The sequence below is a fragment of the Sinocyclocheilus grahami genome, unplaced genomic scaffold (genome assembly GCF_001515645.1).
Source record: "Sinocyclocheilus grahami isolate Dianchi unplaced genomic scaffold, SAMN03320097.WGS_v1.1 scaffold302.1, whole genome shotgun sequence".
Classification (NCBI taxonomy): Eukaryota; Metazoa; Chordata; class Actinopteri; order Cypriniformes; family Cyprinidae; genus Sinocyclocheilus; species Sinocyclocheilus grahami.
The window spans coordinates 1,793,403-1,814,737 of NW_015505481.1; the positions used below are offsets into that span (position 1 = coordinate 1,793,403).

Below are 21,335 nucleotides of genomic sequence, written 5' to 3' on the forward strand. Positions count from 1 at the left end.
ATGTGTGAAAAACTTGTTGCATCTTTCCCAATAAGACTCATGGCTGTATTAGATCAAAAGTGTGCTTCTACTAAATACTGAGCAAAGGGTCTGAATACTTAGGACCATGTGATATTTCAGTTTTTCTTTTTTAATAAATCTGCAAAAATGTCAACAATTCTGTGTTTTTCTGTCAATATGGGGTGCTGTGTGTACATTAATGAGGAAAAAAATTTACTTGATGATTTTAGCAAATGGCTGCAATATAACAAAGAGTGAAAAATTTAAGGGGGTCTGAATACTTTCCGTACCCACTGTATATATGCAGGTGCATCTCAATAAATTAGAATGTTGTGAAAAAGCTAATTTAATTCAACTCAAATTGTGAAACTCGTGTATTAAATTCAGTGCACACAGACTGAAGTAGTTTAAGTCTTTGGTTCTTTTAATTGTGATGATTTTGGCTCACATTTCACAAAAACCCACCAATTCACTATCTCAACAAATTAGAATATGGTGACATGCCATTCAGCTAATCAACTCAAAACACCTGCAAAGGTTTCCTGAGCCTTCAAAATGGTCTCTCAGTTTGGTTCACTAGGCTACACAATCATGGGGAAGACTGCTGATCTGACAGTTGTCCAGAAGACAATCATTGACACCCTTCACAAGGAGGGTAAGCCACAAACATTCATTGCCAAAGAAGCTGGCTGTTCACAGAGTGCTGTATCCAAGCATGTTAACAGAAAGTTGAGTGGAAGGAAAAAGTGTGGAAGAAAAAGATGCACAACCAACCGAGAGAACCGCAGCCTTATGAGGATTGTCAAGCAAAATCGATTCAAGAATTTGAGTGAACTTCACAAGGAATGGACTGAGGCTGGGGTCAAGGCATCAAGAGCCACCACACACAGACGTGTCAAGGAATTTGGCTACAGTTGTCGTATTCCTCTTGTTAAGCCACTCCTGAACCACAGACAACGTCAGAGGCGTCTTACCTGGGCTAAGGAGAAGAAGAACTGGACTGTTGCCCAGTGGTCCAAAGTCCTCTTTTCAGATGAGAGCAAGTTTTGTATTTCATTTGGAAACCAAGGTCCTAGAGTCTGGAGGAAGGGTGGAGAAGCTCATAGCCCAAGTTGCTTGAAGTCCAGTGTTAAGTTTCCACAGTCTGTGATGATTTGGGGTGCAATGTCATCTGCTGGTGTTGGTCCATTGTGTTTTTTGAAAACCAACGTTACTGCACCCGTTTACCAAGAAATTTTGGTGCACTTCATGCTTCCTTCTGCTGACCAGCTTTTTGTAGATGCTGATTTCATTTTCCAGCAGGATTTGGCACCTGCCCACACTGCCAAAAGCACCAAAAGTTGGTTAAATTACCATGGTGTTGGTGTGCTTGACTGGCCAGCAAACTCACCAGACCTGAACTCCATAGAGAATCTATGGGGTATTGTCAAGAGGAAAATGAGAAACAAGAGACCAAAAAATGCAGATGAGCTGAAGGCCACTGTCAAAGAAACCTGGGCTTCCATACCACCTCAGCAGTGCCACAAACTGATCACCTCCATGCCACGCCAAATTGAGGCAGTAATTAAAGCAAAAGGAGCCCCTACCAAGTATTGAGTACATGTACAGTAAATGAACATACTTTCCAGAAGGCCAACAATTCACTAAAAATGTTTTTTTATTGGTCTTATGAAGTATTCTAATTTGTTGAGATGAATTGGTGGGTTTTTGTTAAATGTGAGCCAAAATCATCACAATTAAAAGAACCAAAGACTTAAACTACTTCAGTCTGTGTGCATTGCATTTATTTAATACACGAGTTTCACAATTTGAGTTGAATTACTGAAATGAACTTTTCCATGACATTCTAAAAAGGAAATAAGAAATGTAAATAATTATCGATACCGAACGATATGAAACATTATATCGAAGATACATTGTGTAGCTATATCGCCTAGCTATATCGTCTTTGGTTAGCTATATCATCTTTGGTTCTTTTTATATCGCCCAGCCCTATGAGAAAACAAAATTCCCTTGATCTTTTGACATATAAGAGGTCATTGTACTATAAAACATCCTGTAAGTTTCAGAACTCAAATCTTTCTCGTTAGTCTAAAAACAGCTTATATTGAAGGTTGTCTGCCAAAACAATAGCTTGTGAAATGTACGACTCTATGACGTAATAATGTGGATAAGCACCGCCTCTGCAGAAGATCAACGCCTCGACATCACTGCCTGTTTGGCCCCGTTCATGCATGTGGTTTTTATGAGAGAGGCGAATGCGCAGGTCTACACAGAAACCAAATGATAAAGGTGATCTGAAGACAAGAAGATGCTGCGCAGTGCCAATTTGTGTAAAAACCGTCTTTGCATTGCCTTCCTTCTGATCCCAACGTTAGGAAAGAGTGAATTAACTTTTATTTTTAATAAATATCCAGACCACGTCAGTAAGAACTCAAACAAGGCACAATTTGACGCGGGATTTTCAGAAAGATTGAAATTGAAAGACGATGCAGTGCTGACTATATTGGATCTGACAGTAATGTCGCAACACACAAGTCACTACTGCTTTGTCTGTTATTACAGATCGTTTGATATGTACTGAGTATTGATGCGTTTTTAACCTAAATCACAGCAGCGTCCATCTGTGAAGGATGTAGACTGTCAAACATACACAACTGTTAGCCAATCACAGCAGTGGCGTTTACTTCTGAGTCTACAATCCGCCACACTCAAACAGAGCACTCAGATGAGGGGGGTTAAAACAGGACAGAAAATAGCTTATTACTTCTAAATTATGATGTGTTTTTTAAGTGGACATCAGAGAACAGTATAAAATAAAAACAAAGTCAGTTCATGACCCCTTTAATAATGATTGTAAATAATTGTTTTGTAATTTTTACATTTTAATTTTCTAATTCTTTGTGTGGTGAAATGTGGCCGCGAATGTTGAGCAGATTTACACACACACACACACACACACACACACACACACATCTAAAAAATAACTTTAATTAAACTATTATAATTAATAATTATAATTACTAGAAAATAACCCAAATAAATAAATATATAATTACTAGAAACCCTGAAAGAAAACTTTTAGAATAAATTGAGGGCATTCCAGAATGTCCCCAGAGGGCTTTTTTTCACATTTACTTTCTTTTTGGATAATTTTGCTTTCCTACATTGCAGTACTACATATACTGTATGCACATGTGGTCAAGTGTGCACAGGCCTTCCAGCAAGGACATTGCTTATTTAATTAATAAACAAGCAGCACTTCATTTTAATTGGATTAAAATCAATCATCTATTGACTACAGTTCAACATACCACAAGTGTACTATAGAGAATAATGTTATAGAGATTAAGTGTACTACAGAGAGAAGTATGCACTCAGTGTAACAAAGAATGAAGAACGCCTACTTCTTTTTTGTTTGTCACGTCTTAATAATGCTATGACCATGGGGGAGTTAGCAGTTAGCCTTTTTTTTCACAGGCTAGCTGTCTAAAACTGATATTGTGTTCCTGTAACAAACCAATGATTTATTTCAATCTAGTGTGTGTGTGTGTATAATGGATAACTGGGTTATATTAGCTTTTATCATGATTGTGTTAACCATTGATTAATCAGGCTATTGATGTCTGTTACTGTAAGTCACATGGAATTGGCAGTAAAAGTTACACACAAAAGAATATCCTTTATTTAGCAGACATTTATGGAGGAACACATAAAATATGTTTCCCTTCTTTTTACCTTTCCTCCATCCCTCCATTTCTTTGATCAGTTTCCTGTCAGTGTGGGCCACACAGCTGGTTTGGGTTAGTGAGCTTATGCCACCGAGAGCGTCAGAGAGGGAGGGTTACACACACAGTGCTACTTTGCCTTCATATGAACCATTTTGCTTGGCAGTATTACCAACCAGAGTTTCCAGTTCCATGACGCTATTCCACCGAAAACATACAAAACATTTCAATTCACGTCTCCAACCACAAAATGGTTTCATACAGCCACCTCACGCCTTTATCCTTAAATCTTCAAATCGGTCTTCTTCGGCTTTTAATATTATTCCAATTTATTTTTCATATGCTGCACAACTGCACCACATCTAACTGAAATACACTTATGTGAATTGATTTCTATGTATTTTTATTCTTTATTCAGTAAGTTTGTAGTAAGATTTTGTTGATGTTTTTGAAAGAAATCTCTCATGCTTTGATCAAAAATACATTAAAAAAAATTATGAAATGTTGTTATAATTTAAAATAATAGTTTTCTGTTTTAAATATTTTAAAATGCATTTTATTCCTGTGATGGTAAATGTATGCTGATTTGCTGCTCAAGAAACAGTTCTTAATATTATCAGGGTTGACATGGGTTGTGTTGCTTAATACTTTTGCTGAAACTGTGACATTTCATCAGGATTCTTTGATTAATAGAAAGTTAAAAAACAGCATTAATTAGAAATAGAAATCTATTCTAACATACATTTTTACTGTCACTTTTGATAAATTTAATGCATCCTTGAATACAAGCGTTAATTGTTATTTTAAATGTTTCTTACTGACCCCAAACTATTAAAATAACTTTGTGTATTGTAATTGTGCTTATAAAAGGACGTCAGTTACTCAACTGGTTTCCAGGTCATTTTAGTTTGAGTCTCTCAATGTCCAGGCACAGTTTTGTACTTGTAAAGTAAGGAGAGAGAAGGTTTTGCAGCTGGACTGCATAGGTTTCTCAGGGTGAATTTGCTTTCACTTCCGTAAACAAGCACAATTTGCTTATTTTCCTTTCTTCCCCTCATCAAATCAGTGCTCAGGGTGTTGCATTTTACATCTCTCACCAAACAACAGCTACATTTTCTGCAGCGCTTTCCACTTTCCCTTCTAAATCGTCCTTCCTGTTCTTTCTTCCTCTCTCTCAATTTCTTTAACCATCTTATGAGTCGGAATTGATGTCCATGTCTCTATCCATGTGTCAGCAAAGTCAACATCCCACTTGACTGACAGTTTGGTTTATTTAATATTTTGTCTAGGCTGCTTTATCTAATATTTCCATTTATTTGTATTTCTCTCTTGCTGTTTCTCCCTCAAGGCTTCCATGTCTAGATTTGGAGAAAGGCGCACTCATTTTCCTCTCCTCCTTTTATTATTCCTGTCGTTTAATCCTGTGTGACAAATTGCTTCCTGCTCTGCTCTCCCTCTTACAGGAAGTCGACTCGCAGGCCCCTCTTGGGGGCCACTGCTGTGGACTCTGGGAAAAGAGTGGGCAGCAGTGGGTAGGATTGGGATGGGTTTGATTGGACAGCCGTGGAAACCTTGTAGACACACACGCACACACACACACACACATACACACATTTATCTCACAACCCTCACCTCTTTACAGATCCACTACACCAGTCCAAACCTGCGTTCCAGCTGTGTCTATTGAATAAACCTCTACTTTACAGTTTCCAGACATAAACTTCAAACACGCCTCCACATCTAACACATACTCACTCACACGATCACACAACACAAATCTGGCTATAAACTTCAATCTTCAGTCTCACATCGGAAAGAAAATGACAAATTAGACCTCCAAATGTCCCAGTTGATTCTCTTACACAACAAGTTTAAATAGAAAGCAAATGGACATTTTTTTTAAATAACAGATCTTAGCAATAGATATGATTTCATCCAAGTTATTTTCTGCGAAAATTGTGTTAAACATTTCTTAGGAAGTGTGAACATTATAGAAATGGAGGGAAATTGGCACAAAATAGAAATGGAAGTGGTATACACTGGGGAAGCCACTCTTTTATTAAATGTGATGAATTAATTATGTTTTGGAGCACAATAAGTGACTGACTGTAAATACTTTAGAGAGCAACAGTGAATGAGCCAATCATTTTGATAGGAAAAATTAAGATGCAAATTGTTTAGTCACGTTTAGTGACTTTTACCTAGGAATTTATTTGGTGTGTTTCTATTGTAGTTTATGCATGTCTTCTTCCTAAATAAAAACTGTATCTGCCTCAAGTGAGCATATGCTTTTTTTCTAGCATTTTGCCAATTTTATTCACATCATGGAACATTTTTATATGAATATCACTTTGAATTTAAATTCAACCCATACTGAATAACAGTATTTGAGCTGTGCTGTTCACATACATTTTATAGTTCTACAATTACATTTTTATGTCTCCAAATTAATTGTAGGAGTAACATCTGGGACAAAGTTGATACTTATATGAAACGCAAATGAGAATTCCATAAAGTCTCTTAAGCAATCACAGATCAATGTCTGATCAATAAAATATTAATTTGGGCAAACATATCCACACACTCTGTAAACATTCATGATAATTTCATCATGATACACATTAATAGTTTAAAAATGATCGCATCATCATTTAAAACCACTGACTTTTCAGTCGGAATGGCAATGGCTCATTCATTGCATGCCTTTTTGGATAGAGCAAGTATTAGTTTCTTCACCCTCATTCAGCTGACAGGAAAGGCAGAGTCAGGGTGCAAAGGTTTGGCGTACTGCCATGCTGATGTCACTGTGCGCCACTCTTATCCTTTACAATGGATCAAACAGTCACACCACGCCAAACCCTGTGCTTTATCAGTGCCTTCGCGTGTAGGTGTGGCATTTCAAGTTCAGACACACAATAACTGCACTGACACGTGTGTGTGTTCACTATTGCGTATATACGTATACTTTTGAATGAGACGTGACCTGCTTCGTGTTGATCGGGAGCTGGTATTATTAGGTAATCGACAACATAATTGTGTTACATGTTATTTGGCTTCTGGGGTCCAAGTTGCTTATATTGATCTAGAGTGGTTCATTCACTCAGAAGGGCACCGCTGTTTAGACCGCCAAAGGCCAGCTACTGTAACCCTCACTTCCTGCCTTTCTTATTGCTTTCTTTAGCCACTAACTATTTTCCCAGAGAAAAGGTAGATAACAAGGTTTTGCGTTCATGCCTGCGCTTTTAACAAAGGTTCTTCAGCCCCATTAGAAACCATTCTGTTATCAAGAGCCATTCTTTACTGTGTAGGCGTCTTAAGTTGGATATGGTATAGTTCTTATCTATTAATCTGTCCATTGCTTTATCTCTGGTTCTAAAAATAAATATATTTAAAATACATTTATGTATCAAGTATAGTTAAATTCTATTAACATGTTTACTGGCATATCACTCGATACTTACTGATATAAAAATTTATAATTAAACTTTATTTGGAGTACAACTTTGCACATTTCTTAACATTTAAATGCTTAGTTCACTTCCACTGATTTCCTGATCTTTCTTCAGTTGAAAAGAAATTTAAGGGTTTTGAGTAAAAGGATTTTTCCAGGATTTTTCTCCATATAGTGGAATTCAACAGTGACCAACGGATTGAAGGTCCAAATTGCAGTTTCAGTGCAGCTTCAAAGGGCTCACGATCCCAGCTGAGGAATAAGGGTCTTCTCTAGCGAAACGATCGGCCATTTTCTAAAAAAAATTAAATACAAATAATTCTATACTTTTTAACCACAAATGCTCATCTTGCGCCAGCTCGACCTCACGCATTACGTAATCACGTTGGAAAGTGGTGGTGACGTAGATGGAAGCACCAACCCAGTGTTTACAAAGCAAACATACAAAGACCAGTCAAGCAGCCTTTACAAAAAAAGGTAAAACAACGATGTTGGGTGATTTTGAAGTTACAGATGAAAATGAGATGAAAAATTTCACCCTATCCTACCTTTTTTAACTGAAAATGAGTTGTTCCAATTTAACAGCCTTTAAAGTAATCCAGTTTAGTATACTAAACTGGTATCAGTGCCTTCGCACTGTATCAGTATACCAGTTTAGTATCTATCTATCAATCTATCTTCGCTGCTATAACTAAATTCTCAGCTACAACCCAGAAATCACTTCAGAAATCAGAGCCACAGCTCTTATGTAGCAAAAACAATGCCAGTGCATATTGTAAGTCTGCTTTTGGAGTTATGTCGCAGTGCCGATGCATGTGCTTGCTGTTGGAAACAGGACTTGGATTGTGAGTTCCTACTTTGTAGTGCACACTCTGTGTTGAGTATTACAGGCTCCTGTACTGTCATGTCCTGAACAGAGGTAAGAGATAATCCGATGAGTCAGTGTTTCATATCTCTCTATAGCCTTTAAGTGAAATGAGGCGTGTGCCGACCTGGATCAGTCATCGCCTGCTGCTCCGGTTTTTCTGTTTAGCACAAAAATATCTGTCCTTTTAGGTCACCATCACAGACCTCTCTCAACTCCATATTTATAAAAAACATTTTTAGTTTTACTGATAGTCTAGACAGAGATAGTAAAACAGTTCTAGCCCCCCGAGACAGGAGTCATAAAGCTCATCTCCACTTTTATACCCCATATCAATCCATAAGATATCTTACTGCCCTCTAAAGTCTCTATATAGCAGAGAATGTTTGTCCGTATCTGCACGCTGGTCTCATTCCAGGGGCCTCTAGCAGAGATAGACCTCAGCTCATTTTATCAGTGTGTGTGTTAATGCTGTCTAGATTAGGATGAGGGTTGTTCTCATGCCTGCAGGACAGAGAAGGTTTTTTGTTAAAACCGGATTGTTGATCTTGATTCTGCTCTGATCCATGAACCGGTTCTGGCAGGTTCTGACTGGCTGATTCCAGCCCTCACAGCTCCTGCGATTGGAGGCTTCCTCTTTTTGTGCTGCCTGCCTCTTTCCCTCATTCTCTCTCTCTCTCTCTCTCTCTTTCTGATGGATGTCTGTAAACTCTTGACTCCGTCTGAGCTTCAACTTAAATTAGAGAGTGATGCAAATCCACAGGGATCTACCACTGCATCTCCATTACACGCATACACTTGTAAACAGACCTGTAAATAAATGTACAGAACACTGATGGGGGTTCAAGATATTCAAAGAACACAAAAATATTCAGACACCGCTATCGTATCTAAGGTCAATGAAGAGGCAACATACTCTTAGACCAGATTGGCAGGCTTCAAAATACAGCTTTAGAAAGACTGGAGCCAGAATGCAGAGCAGATATTTAATTTTACATATTCACATTTGTCAGCATTTAACGATAACAGTTAATAACACAGTTAAATCTTGAGCAAAATTCAAAATGAACAGCAATTTTACATATTGTACATTAAAATGTTGTGATGCCTAAATTCACATGTAGCATTTAAAACAGTTGATGTTAGTTTGCTTGATTTAGCTTGTTCAGCATTTTGTTACCGGTCATATCATGAAAATAAGCTTATTGATATTGTCCAAAATATTAATATAAGTACACATACAGTGTGTGTGTGTGTGTGTGTGTGTGTGAGAGAGAGAGATCGGGCTCTTCCATTAGAGACACTGGGCCAGTCAATGATCATGATCTCTGGTTACAAACCATGATGTTTTTCCAGAGCATCAGTATGAGGAAATTAGTTTTGAGGACTCTCCATTTGATTGACTTAACAAATGGCCAATTTTGGTGAGAAACTAGCAAGTCCAGATAATTAGTGCCAAATGAAGTTCTGACTTTAGATAACAGGAGATTCAGGAATGTCTCATTTGATTAACCTACACTGTCACATTCAATTCCTCCTTTTTAGCCCAAAGTGTGTGTGTTTTAGACTGTCTGGGTGCCAGTGTTATCAGAGTGATTATCCATCCATCACTGTCTACTTCAAGGTACTTGTGCTCCCAGCATTCCCCAAAACATCTATCATTTGTTAGCTAATGACGTCCTCTGACTAATCTTTTACCTGCTCATTACAAGCTGTTATTCTGTTCTTAACAAGAGTCTTTTAGTCCAGGTGTACAATTAGCCATTTAAAAACCTTGATTTTTATCCATGTTGATGATGACATGAGTTGTTTCTTGCAAGAAACAACCTCATCAATTTGTGAAATTTCATCCCTGCTGAATATTCCATGGTCAACTGTAAATGGTATTATTGGAAAGTGAAAGTGTTTAGGAACAGCAGCAATACAGCCGTGAAGCAGAAGACAACGTAAAGTCACAGAGCGCTGAGGCGCATGGTTCGTAAAAGTTGCGATTCGATAGCTGAGGAGTACCAAACTTCTACTGGCAATAATACGTGCGCAAAAACTGTGCGGCGGTAGCCTCATGGAATTGGTTTCCATGGCCGAGCAACTGCATGCAAGCCTCGAATCAATTAGTACAATGCCAAGCGTCAAATGGAGTGGTGTAAAGCGCGCCACCACTGGACTCTGGAGCAGTGGAAACCTGTTCTGTGAAGTAACGAATCTGGCTTCTCTGGCAGTCTAATTATGGATGCTAGGAAAACGTTCCCTCTCTGACAGCATTGTGACAATTGTAAAGTTTGTTGAAAGAGGGATAATGGAATGGGCTATTTTTCAGGGGCTAGGCTTCTAACTTTAAGTGAAGGAAAATCTACCAAGATATTTTGAGCAATGCTTCCAAATTTGTGGGAAGAGTTTGGGGAAGGCCTTTTCTATTCCAGCATGACTGTGCCCTAGGTCACAAAGCAAGGTCCATAAAAACTTGGTTGGATAAGTTTGGTTTGAAAGAACTTGACTGTGAGCCCTGACCTCAACCCCATTGAACACATTGCAAGGCCTTCTCCAACATAAGTGCTTGACCTCACAAATGCTCTGCTGGATGAATGGGCAAAAATTCCTAAAGAAAGTCTAAAATGATGAGGAGTGTCCTACTAAGGTCCTTTATAGTATAGTGCATATTTATTGAGCCCCGAGGGAAAGTGGACCCACCCATGACATTTTTGTCCCAGGCCCTGTGAACTTTAGTGATGACTATTTGACAACTATTTTCTTGTCAGTACCTCTAGACCACTCTTGTTCTCCTAAGCTCTTCCTAGTTCTCTCTTTGCGTGCGAGTGTCCTTGGCGTCTCTTAGTCACGTTTATTTTCAGTCTTTTCCCTGGCTGCCAGACCGATAAAGCTGTGCCTGCCTGGCCATGGTGGTGGAGGGTGGAGAGATGTGCGTGTGTGCGTTGTGTTTGTGTGTGAGATGTGAAATGTCTGCATATGTGAAGTGGTTTTGTGCTATGTTGGGGTCTGTTTTAGCAGCAGAAGTGTGATGTTGACCCCAACTTCCCTCAAGGGATGGGTGTGCATATATGTGTATGTGTGTGTGTATGTGTTTTGGGGGTTAGGGGAGGGGGCCGTACAGTACTTACTGGGTTACAGTAGGCACACTGCTGACGTCTGTGTTGTGTTTCATGTTGTTCAGTCTGTCAGGAGTTCCTGAGGAGAAGAGAAGTCTCATCACACAGAAGAGCAAAATGACAATGGATGAAGACCCTGAGGTGCTTGTGAAGGGTGAGGAAGAAATTCTTCTGCTTAATAACTCTGATTCACCAGATCAAGTCATTATGGCTGTAAAACTAAACTGATTCTTTGCATGCATTGGTGCATTTGTGTGAATTATGCCCCCCTTTTTATTATGCTGGTTACTTGGAATCCTTAATCTGAAGAAAATTAGATTTGTACTTGTTTCAGTTTTACAGCATGTAGATTACAATTTCAAAGGTTGAATTGTGTTTTAAACTTTATGACACTGGCAGCTTTATCTGTAGTGAGTTAATCTCAAATCTGACTCATAACTACCTCTGTATAAACCAGGGTGCAGCAGGCTGAACAATGTCTACACACACACACACACACACACACACACTGAGCCATCTAAATGAGGACATACCATATATTTCTACTGTCTTTATATAAAGATAATTATAATTAGTATAAACTAACCCAAATAGACTAACATAGTAATTAGATATTAATATTCAACTTTATCATTATTGGTAATTATCAGGTGTACAGATAAACATGCAACTGTTCAAAAGTTAGTTATTAAATGTGACCCCAAAATAATAGGACCACAAAACCAGTTATAAGGGTAAATCTTTCGAAATTGAGATTTATACATCATCTGAAAGCTGAATAAATAAGCTTTCCATTGATGTATGGTTTGTTAGGATAGGATACATACAACTATTTGAAAATCTGAAATCTGTGGGTGCAAAAAAAAATCAGAATATTGAGAAAATCGCCTTTAAAGTTGTCCAGATGAAGTTCTTAGCAATGCATATTACTAATCAAAAATTAAGTTTAAATATATTTACAGTAGAAAATTTACAAAATATCTTCATGGAACAATGAATTTACTTAATATCCTAATGATTTTTGGCATAAAATAAAAATCTATAATTTTGATCCATACAGTGTATTTTTGGCTATTGCTACAAATATACCTGTGCTACTTAAGACTGCTTTTGTGCTCCAGGGTCACAAATAGTTTTTTTTATGTTTTTGAAAGAAATCTCATACTCACCAAGGCTGCATTTATTTGATCAAAAATATTCAAAATAATATGAAACCGTAAAAGTATTATGAAATATTATAAAGTAACTTTTTATATTTGCAAAGCTGAATTTTCAGCAGGCATTACTCCAGTCTTCAGTGTCACATGATCCTTCAGAAATCAATCTAATATGCTGATTTGATGCTCAAGAAATATTTCTCATTGTCAATATTTTAGAGACACTGGGCCAGTCAATGATCATGATCTCTGGTTACAAACCATGATGTTTTTCCAGAGCATCAGTATGAGGAAATTAGTTTTGAGGACTCTCCATTTGATTGACTTAACAAATGGCCAATTTTGGTGAGAAACTAGCAAGTCCAGATAATTAGTGCCAAATTAAGTTCTGACTTTAGATAACAGGAGATTCAGGAATGTCTCATTTGATTAACCTACACTGTCACATTCAATTCCTCCTTTTTAGCCCAAAGTGTGTGTGTTTTAGACTGTCTGGGTGCCAGTGTTATCGGAGTGATTATCCATCCATCACTGTCTACTTCAAGGTACTTGTGCTCCCAGCATTCCCCAAAACATCTATCATTTGTTAGCTAATGACGTCCTCTGACTAATCTTTTACCTGCTCATTACAAGCTGTTATTCTGTTCTTAACAAGAGTCTTTTAGTCCAGGTGTACAATTAGCCATTTAAAAACCTTGATTTTTATCCATGTTGATGATGACATGAGTTGTTTCTTGCAAGAAACAACCTCATCAATTTGTGAAATTTCATCCCTGCTGAATATTCCATGGTCAACTGTAAATGGTATTATTGGAAAGTGAAAGTGTTTAGGAACAGCAGCAATACAGCCGTGAAGCAGAAGACAACGTAAAGTCACAGAGCGCTGAGGCGCATGGTTCGTAAAAGTTGCGATTCGATAGCTGAGGAGTACCAAACTTCTACTGGCAATAATACGTGCGCAAAAACTGTGCGGCGGTAGCCTCATGGAATTGGTTTCCATGGCCGAGCAACTGCATGCAAGCCTCGAATCAATTAGTACAATGCCAAGCGTCAAATGGAGTGGTGTAAAGCGCGCCACCACTGGACTCTGGAGCAGTGGAAACCTGTTCTGTGAAGTAACGAATCTGGCTTCTCTGGCAGTCTAATTATGGATGCTAGGAAAACGTTCCCTCTCTGACAGCATTGTGACAATTGTAAAGTTTGTTGAAAGAGGGATAATGGAATGGGCTATTTTTCAGGGGCTAGGCTTCTAACTTTAAGTGAAGGAAAATCTACCAAGATATTTTGAGCAATGCTTCCAAATTTGTGGGAAGAGTTTGGGGAAGGCCTTTTCTATTCCAGCATGACTGTGCCCTAGGTCACAAAGCAAGGTCCATAAAAACTTGGTTGGATAAGTTTGGTTTGAAAGAACTTGACTGTGAGCCCTGACCTCAACCCCATTGAACACATTGCAAGGCCTTCTCCAACATAAGTGCTTGACCTCACAAATGCTCTGCTGGATGAATGGGCAAAAATTCCTAAAGAAAGTCTAAAATGATGAGGAGTGTCCTACTAAGGTCCTTTATAGTATAGTGCATATTTATTGAGCCCCGAGGGAAAGTGGACCCACCCATGACATTTTTGTCCCAGGCCCTGTGAACTTTAGTGATGACTATTTGACAACTATTTTCTTGTCAGTACCTCTAGACCACTCTTGTTCTCCTAAGCTCTTCCTAGTTCTCTCTTTGCGTGCGAGTGTCCTTGGCGTCTCTTAGTCACGTTTATTTTCAGTCTTTTCCCTGGCTGCCAGACCGATAAAGCTGTGCCTGCCTGGCCATGGTGGTGGAGGGTGGAGAGATGTGCGTGTGTGCGTTGTGTTTGTGTGTGAGATGTGAAATGTCTGCATATGTGAAGTGGTTTTGTGCTATGTTGGGGTCTGTTTTAGCAGCAGAAGTGTGATGTTGACCCCAACTTCCCTCAAGGGATGGGTGTGCATATATGTGTGTGTGTGTGTGTATGTGTTTTGGGGGTTAGGGGAGGGGGCCGTACAGTACTTACTGGGTTACAGTAGGCACACTGCTGACGTCTGTGTTGTGTTTCATGTTGTTCAGTCTGTCAGGAGTTCCTGAGGAGAAGAGAAGTCTCATCACACAGAAGAGCAAAATGACAATGGATGAAGACCCTGAGGTGCTTGTGAAGGGTGAGGAAGAAATTCTTCTGCTTAATAACTCTGATTCACCAGATCAAGTCATTATGGCTGTAAAACTAAACTGATTCTTTGCATGCATTGGTGCATTTGTGTGAATTATGCCCCCCTTTTTATTATGCTGGTTACTTGGAATCCTTAATCTGAAGAAAATTAGATTTGTACTTGTTTCAGTTTTACAGCATGTAGATTACAATTTCAAAGGTTGAATTGTGTTTTAAACTTTATGACACTGGCAGCTTTATCTGTAGTGAGTTAATCTCAAATCTGACTCATAACTACCTCTGTATAAACCAGGGTGCAGCAGGCTGAACAATGTCTACACACACACACACACACACACACACACTGAGCCATCTAAATGAGGACATACCATATATTTCTACTGTCTTTATATAAAGATAATTATAATTAGTATAAACTAACCCAAATAGACTAACATAGTAATTAGATATTAATATTCAACTTTATCATTATTGGTAATTATCAGGTGTACAGATAAACATGCAACTGTTCAAAAGTTAGTTATTAAATGTGACCCCAAAATAATAGGACCACAAAACCAGTTATAAGGGTAAATCTTTCGAAATTGAGATTTATACATCATCTGAAAGCTGAATAAATAAGCTTTCCATTGATGTATGGTTTGTTAGGATAGGATACATACAACTATTTGAAAATCTGAAATCTGTGGGTGCAAAAAAAAATCAGAATATTGAGAAAATCGCCTTTAAAGTTGTCCAGATGAAGTTCTTAGCAATGCATATTACTAATCAAAAATTAAGTTTAAATATATTTACAGTAGAAAATTTACAAAATATCTTCATGGAACAATGAATTTACTTAATATCCTAATGATTTTTGGCATAAAATAAAAATCTATAATTTTGATCCATACAGTGTATTTTTGGCTATTGCTACAAATATACCTGTGCTACTTAAGACTGCTTTTGTGCTCCAGGGTCACAAATAGTTTTTTTTATGTTTTTGAAAGAAATCTCATACTCACCAAGGCTGCATTTATTTGATCAAAAATATTCAAAATAATATGAAACCGTAAAAGTATTATGAAATATTATAAAGTAACTTTTTATATTTGCAAAGCTGAATTTTCAGCAGGCATTACTCCAGTCTTCAGTGTCACATGATCCTTCAGAAATCAATCTAATATGCTGATTTGATGCTCAAGAAATATTTCTCATTGTCAATATTTCTGTGGAAAAGCATTTATTTGAAATTGTAAACTTTTGTAACATTCAGAATTACTTTCAGAATTTACATTTACAGTAATATTCAAGTAATACTATGTCAATAAAAACAGAAACTAAACAATATTTATCAGTTGACAACACATTGATTATTTAACACTTAAAAATAATCAGTATTATTTGTATTTGTGGTGAAATACCAATATTGATCAATCTGCGACTCCTATACCTACAATTACATTTTCCATTAAAAAACACTATACATGTTTACATGTAATTACATGTAAGTTTACAAATAATATATTTAGTATAAACTCAAATCTACCCAAAGGATGTTTTTGTCAGCTTTAGTTCACTTTCGGGAACAGTCCATAGTCCCCAGTACACACACGCGCATCAGACACACGAATTGGCTGACACACCAATTGAGAATTTGAGACAGTTAGACATTATTAACCAACACTTAAGCTGCTGACCACAGATTTAAGTGTGTGTGTGTTATTCAGAGTTGTCCATGATCTCAGAGTGCGCAAATGTGAGTGCTATGCAGTATTTGCTGCACTGGAGTGGTAATAATACTCAATCACATGTAATGAGTAATAATAAGCAGGGCAGAGTAATATTAGTGTAGAGGGGTCCAAATGCTCCGCCAGCCTGTCTCATGCTGGCCCGCAGAGCTGCTAAATAAGACAGTCTTCCCCCAGTCTATCTGTCTGGCTGACTCACACACACACACACACACACACATATTCAAAGGGAAAGGTAGCAGGTGCAATGCATCTGCAAGCAGCAGCGGAAAAAAGGTAACATTGTCCAAGTGTCATGAAGGTTTACTAAAAAAAAAAAGCACTTTTCCCATGAAATGTTTCTTGATTATTGGCTCTGATACACATTTGTGCATAGACAACAAACTTTCTGAAGGTCTGGAGGGAGATTGTATCCCTAGTGTGACCTTAACACAACCCTCTATTAAGTTGGGTGAGTGGAGTGTTGGTATCCTGCTCTCGGCTGGATGTGGACGGGCTGGTTTGTGCTGTTTCGCCTTTTTCCATGATCACTCAGTCTGACTCTGCATGAGCGCTGGGAACTAGCTCTCAAAGAATGATATTTCAAATGAAACATCATTCATTTCTGTCAGGTTTTGAAATGGAATCTCCATATTCTTATTTGATTGGTCTGTAACAGTATTTATCATGTATAATATGGGTATTCTCCTCTGTTTTGTTTTTCAGGCTGGCTCCTGCGGGAGGTGCAGGGAGCTTGGCTCCGGCAGAGGAGGTTCTGGTTTGTGTTGACAACAGACTCTCTTGACTACTACAGCGGCCCGGAGAGTGATGCTCGCAGACTGGGCACGCTAGTACTCACATCCCTCTGTTCAGTTCTGTGGCCGGATAAACACACCTACAAACAGACAGGTAACGCGTCTGCAATTAAACTAGGACGGTCTAGTCTTGTTTTTACACTCTCAGAAAAAGTGTGCAAGATTGTACATTTAGGGGTTCAACAGCTTGTCACACTTAAAGGGAAAATATTCTGCCTTATTTACCCCTGGAAGGGGTACCATAGTACCCTAAAGGTACATGTTTTTTTTCTGTATAACTAATATGTACATTTTAGGGATAAATAAGGTATCAGTCGAAACAGTTCTTTCTGCACTGAAAGGTGAAAGAGCATAAAACTAAAACCACATCCTCCGTTTTCTCATGACTTGGGTGATGATTTTAAGGTTGTTTTGGTGATTTTTATCATATAATATTCCTTTTTATTATAATTTTTTTTTTTTGAAATTCCACAATCAACCTCTCCTCAAACATTTTGACACCACAAAAATATACTGACAAAATTTGTGTCAGTATGAACGAACACCCCAAGAAAATACTATTTCAGTTTTTCTACTTAAAACATAATGTTTAATTGAAAGTGTTACTTGCTGTTTCTTTGTAATTGCTTGTGTAATTTACTAGCCATTTTTGATTGAAAATGGTTTGGAATTCGTTTTTTTCAGTGATGGAGATCGGTTGAAAGTTAATTGTTTACTCCCTTGAGATTTACATTTAGAGAACATATTGATATAATGTTTTCTTCAATGTATTCCTTAATTGTTTTACTTGGTCTTAAAAAGGTCTTTAAAAAGTTTTCATAAAGCCTACAGAAACCCAGGATGACTTTATTTGTTTGTCACTCTTTGTCCTGGTCAATAAATGGTGTGAGCCAGAATTCATAGTCCAGTGGAATATAAACAATATTTCACTCACTATTTTTGGGTTTGCACTCACAGTGACACGCATTTTTTCAGAAAGAGCTGATCTTCTGGACAGATCACAGGCACAAAGCGACCGTGAGACCTGTTGATCTCTTGTCGGCATTGGTGGGAATTCTTTCTTGTGGGAAGACTTTGATTGAGGAAATGAAATGCAGGATTGTATGAGAAGACCAAAAGAGAAATGAAGGCAGACAAACGAGAGGCATTGTTGTCTGGGAAGATTGTAGGGAATGACCAGACAGACTCAGAGGCTTAGTCATACTGTATATGTATGTGTGTGTGTGTTCACATGGCACATACTCAGCTTGAGTTCTGAATCATACACATACACACACACACACACACACACACGCACACAAACTTTTAACCAGCACTGTCCACAGAACTCAGAACTTTTCCCAGATTAACTTTCCTAGATAGAAGTGTATGTTTGAAAGTAAAGCTTTGTGTGTTTGTGTGTGTGTGTGTCCTTCTTTTAACAAAAAAGTTGTCATATAATACCATGGCTAATGCTTTGGCTCGTCCAGAGAGTAAAACAGATCTGTTAATGAAGACATTAATGAGGTACAATTTTTGCCTAATAAATCGGAGATGTTTACAGTGGACACCAAATAGTTTGGCCTGTAAATTTTAGAACACCCACTGGTTCTGAAAAACCTGGAAATATCAGGGAATGTAACCATGAAATAGTCATAGAAATGAATTTCAACAGCGAATATACATTGTTCTGCTGTAAAATATTTAATTGGCTAGATATTGCTCTTTGCGAGTGCTTGTGTAGAGCGAATACTTGCCCCCAAACAGTCTAGAGAGATTGGTGGACTTCATGGAGATTGTAAAGAAATAGTGTGTTTTGAACTAAAGCTTCATTCTTTTGACTGCCAAAGTTAACAACAGGGGAGAAATGAGATATTAGTTAGATCCTCATAAAAGATCTAGATCCAGCTCTCTCAGAACATCTGAACACATTTACTGCAGGTCGGACACGTGAAATATGAGGTTGTCAGTATGCTGGAGCTCTAGGACCTTTGTCTTTAATCAGAAACAGTATATGTTTTGTTGCATTATTTATTTGTTTTTTTGCTTTTCTTTGTTTATGTACTCTCCTAATTGTTAGGAGATGCTATTTTTGTATTGCTCCTCTTTGTTGAATGGCACTTTTTAAAGAGTTGCACTAAATATGGGCCTCTTTAATGTGTATTTGTGACAGGTTACTGGAGTCTGACAGTGTATGGCCGCAAACATTGCTACAGACTCTTCACAAAGCACTACAATGAGGCGGTGCACTGGGCGTGCGCTGTACAGAAAGTCATAGACAGCAAAGCGCCGGTTGAGACGCCAACACTGCTCCTCATACGAGACATTGAGGTGAGAGAACAAGTAGCAACAGAGATGAACATGACAGCATGTCAAACATATATCAAGAGGGATTGTAAATGTTGCATGCGCACACTTATTTAGAAAGGATGCTTTAAATAGAACATAAGTGACAGTAAGGGCATTTATAAAAGATTTCTATTTCAAATAAATGCTGTTCTTTTGAACTTTCTTTTAATCAGAGAATCCTGAAAGTTTCCTTAAAAGTATTAAGCAGCAGAACTGTTTTCAACATCAATAAGAAATGTTTCTTGAGCAGCAAATCAGCATATCAGAATGATTTCTGAAGAATCATGTGACACTGAAGACTGGAGTAATGATGCTGAAAATTCAGCTTTGCCATCACAGGAATAAATAGCATTTTAAAATATATTAAAATAGTAAACAGTTATTTTAAATTCAAGCAATATTTCACAATTTTACAGCTTTTACTGTATTTTTGATCACATAAATGCACCCTTGTTGAGCATGTGAAACTTTTCCAAAAATATTTAAAAATCTTATTGACCCCAGTCAGATTTTGGAAAATAGTGCATAATGTAAGATAATATAATAGTTTTTTTTGTCTCCACTGTATGTGTGTGTGTATATATATATATATATATGGCAGCTTAGCTCCTAAAGACCAGTTCAGGATGGCACACATATACAGACATGGTGTGTAAACCATCTAAACCCCACCCACTGTCATCTTTCTGCCCCACTATATTATTCTTAGTTTGTTGGCTAGTGATTTTACACTTATAGATGTGCTCCTCGGTATACCGTGTCTCTGGAAATAGTTTCGAAGGCAGCGAGTAGCTCTTCAGAATAACCCTGTTGTTATGATGTAATGCCGGCGCTCTTGGATAGATTTGTATTAATAGGATGCTAGTTGCTAGCCCACAGAACTCCCCGGAATCCCATTGAGGTCGCACATAAACGGACAGACAGACAGACAGGCGTGAAAACCGCACCCAGACAAATGTTAAGTGCCCAGACCCCTAAACGACCTTGCTGATTGCTATATATCTCTTATAGATAAGATATGCATGGATATTAAATATTTTAACAACAAGATAAGGGAGGCTGAGCTTTATTCTCAATATAGTCTTTGCAAAAAGACACTATATTTTTGCTGTATTGCTTTTTAAAAATAATACAATAAATACAATAAAATAAGCTTTGTTTTGATGAAAATGTTGTAATCTTAAGTTTATATATGTATGTACTATTTATTTTACCTCTCATAAACTCACACATACAGCACATAGTGGTTACGGCAGGAGGTCTTGTCACATTTAACTGGTCTTAGGTTGGTTTATCATGTCTGTTATAAGCAAACGTCCCAACAAACATAAACTGCCATTATTCAACAACAACCAGGGTTGTCAAGTCCATCTGTAAGATGAAATCTGTTTCCCTTTCATTCATCCCCCCTCAGCCGTTTTCCCAAACACAACATTTCCATATAAAACATCATTCCATCATTTCATTACAGACCCCATAACAAACAGCTCATGTGTTTATGGGGATATAATGATACACAGCAGATATATCTGTCTTGAGTTTATTTATATATCAAGGTGTTTAATTGACCTTGCATTGCTTTATGTGTGTTTATGTGCGTTGTTTTTGTACAGGAGAATAAATTCAATCCAGAAATTGTAGAACACATCTATGAACATAATCCCATCCTGAGGTACACGCAGAGCCCCCTTTACGCCCCACTGCTGCCTTTCCCCTATGGCAGCCTCCACCACACACGTGAGTCAAACACACACACACACACACACACACACACACACACACACACTAGCTCTTGAGAATAACCCTGTTGTTATGATGTAATGCCTGCACTCTTGGATAGATCTGTATTAATAGGATGCTAGTTGCTAGCCCACAGAACTACCCGGAATCCCATTGAGGTCGCACATAAACGGACAGACAGACAGACAGGCGTGAAAACCGCAGTGGTTGAAATGTTAAGTGCCCAGACCCCTAAACGACCTTGCTGA

The 21,335-nt window shown here is 37.9% G+C and overlaps 1 protein-coding gene across 2 annotated transcripts in view; it reads left to right on the forward strand.

Annotated features, from left to right (window-relative positions):
- The window catches only part of LOC107601293 (unconventional myosin-X-like), a 49,812-nt gene that overhangs the window by 16,161 nt on the left and 12,316 nt on the right, over nt 1–21,335 (forward strand). Inside the window, exons 3-6 of one of the 2 annotated variants that reach the window (XM_016293435.1) lie at nt 11,214–11,302; nt 16,931–17,113; nt 19,172–19,329; nt 20,961–21,084. In XM_016293435.1, the coding sequence (XP_016148921.1) occupies nt 11,214–11,302; nt 16,931–17,113; nt 19,172–19,329; nt 20,961–21,084 (554 nt within the window). Of the gene's footprint in view, nt 1–11,213; nt 11,303–12,827; nt 14,485–16,930; nt 17,114–19,171; nt 19,330–20,960; nt 21,085–21,335 lie in introns of those variants that run through there. The other variant, XM_016293436.1, reaches the window with a different exon arrangement.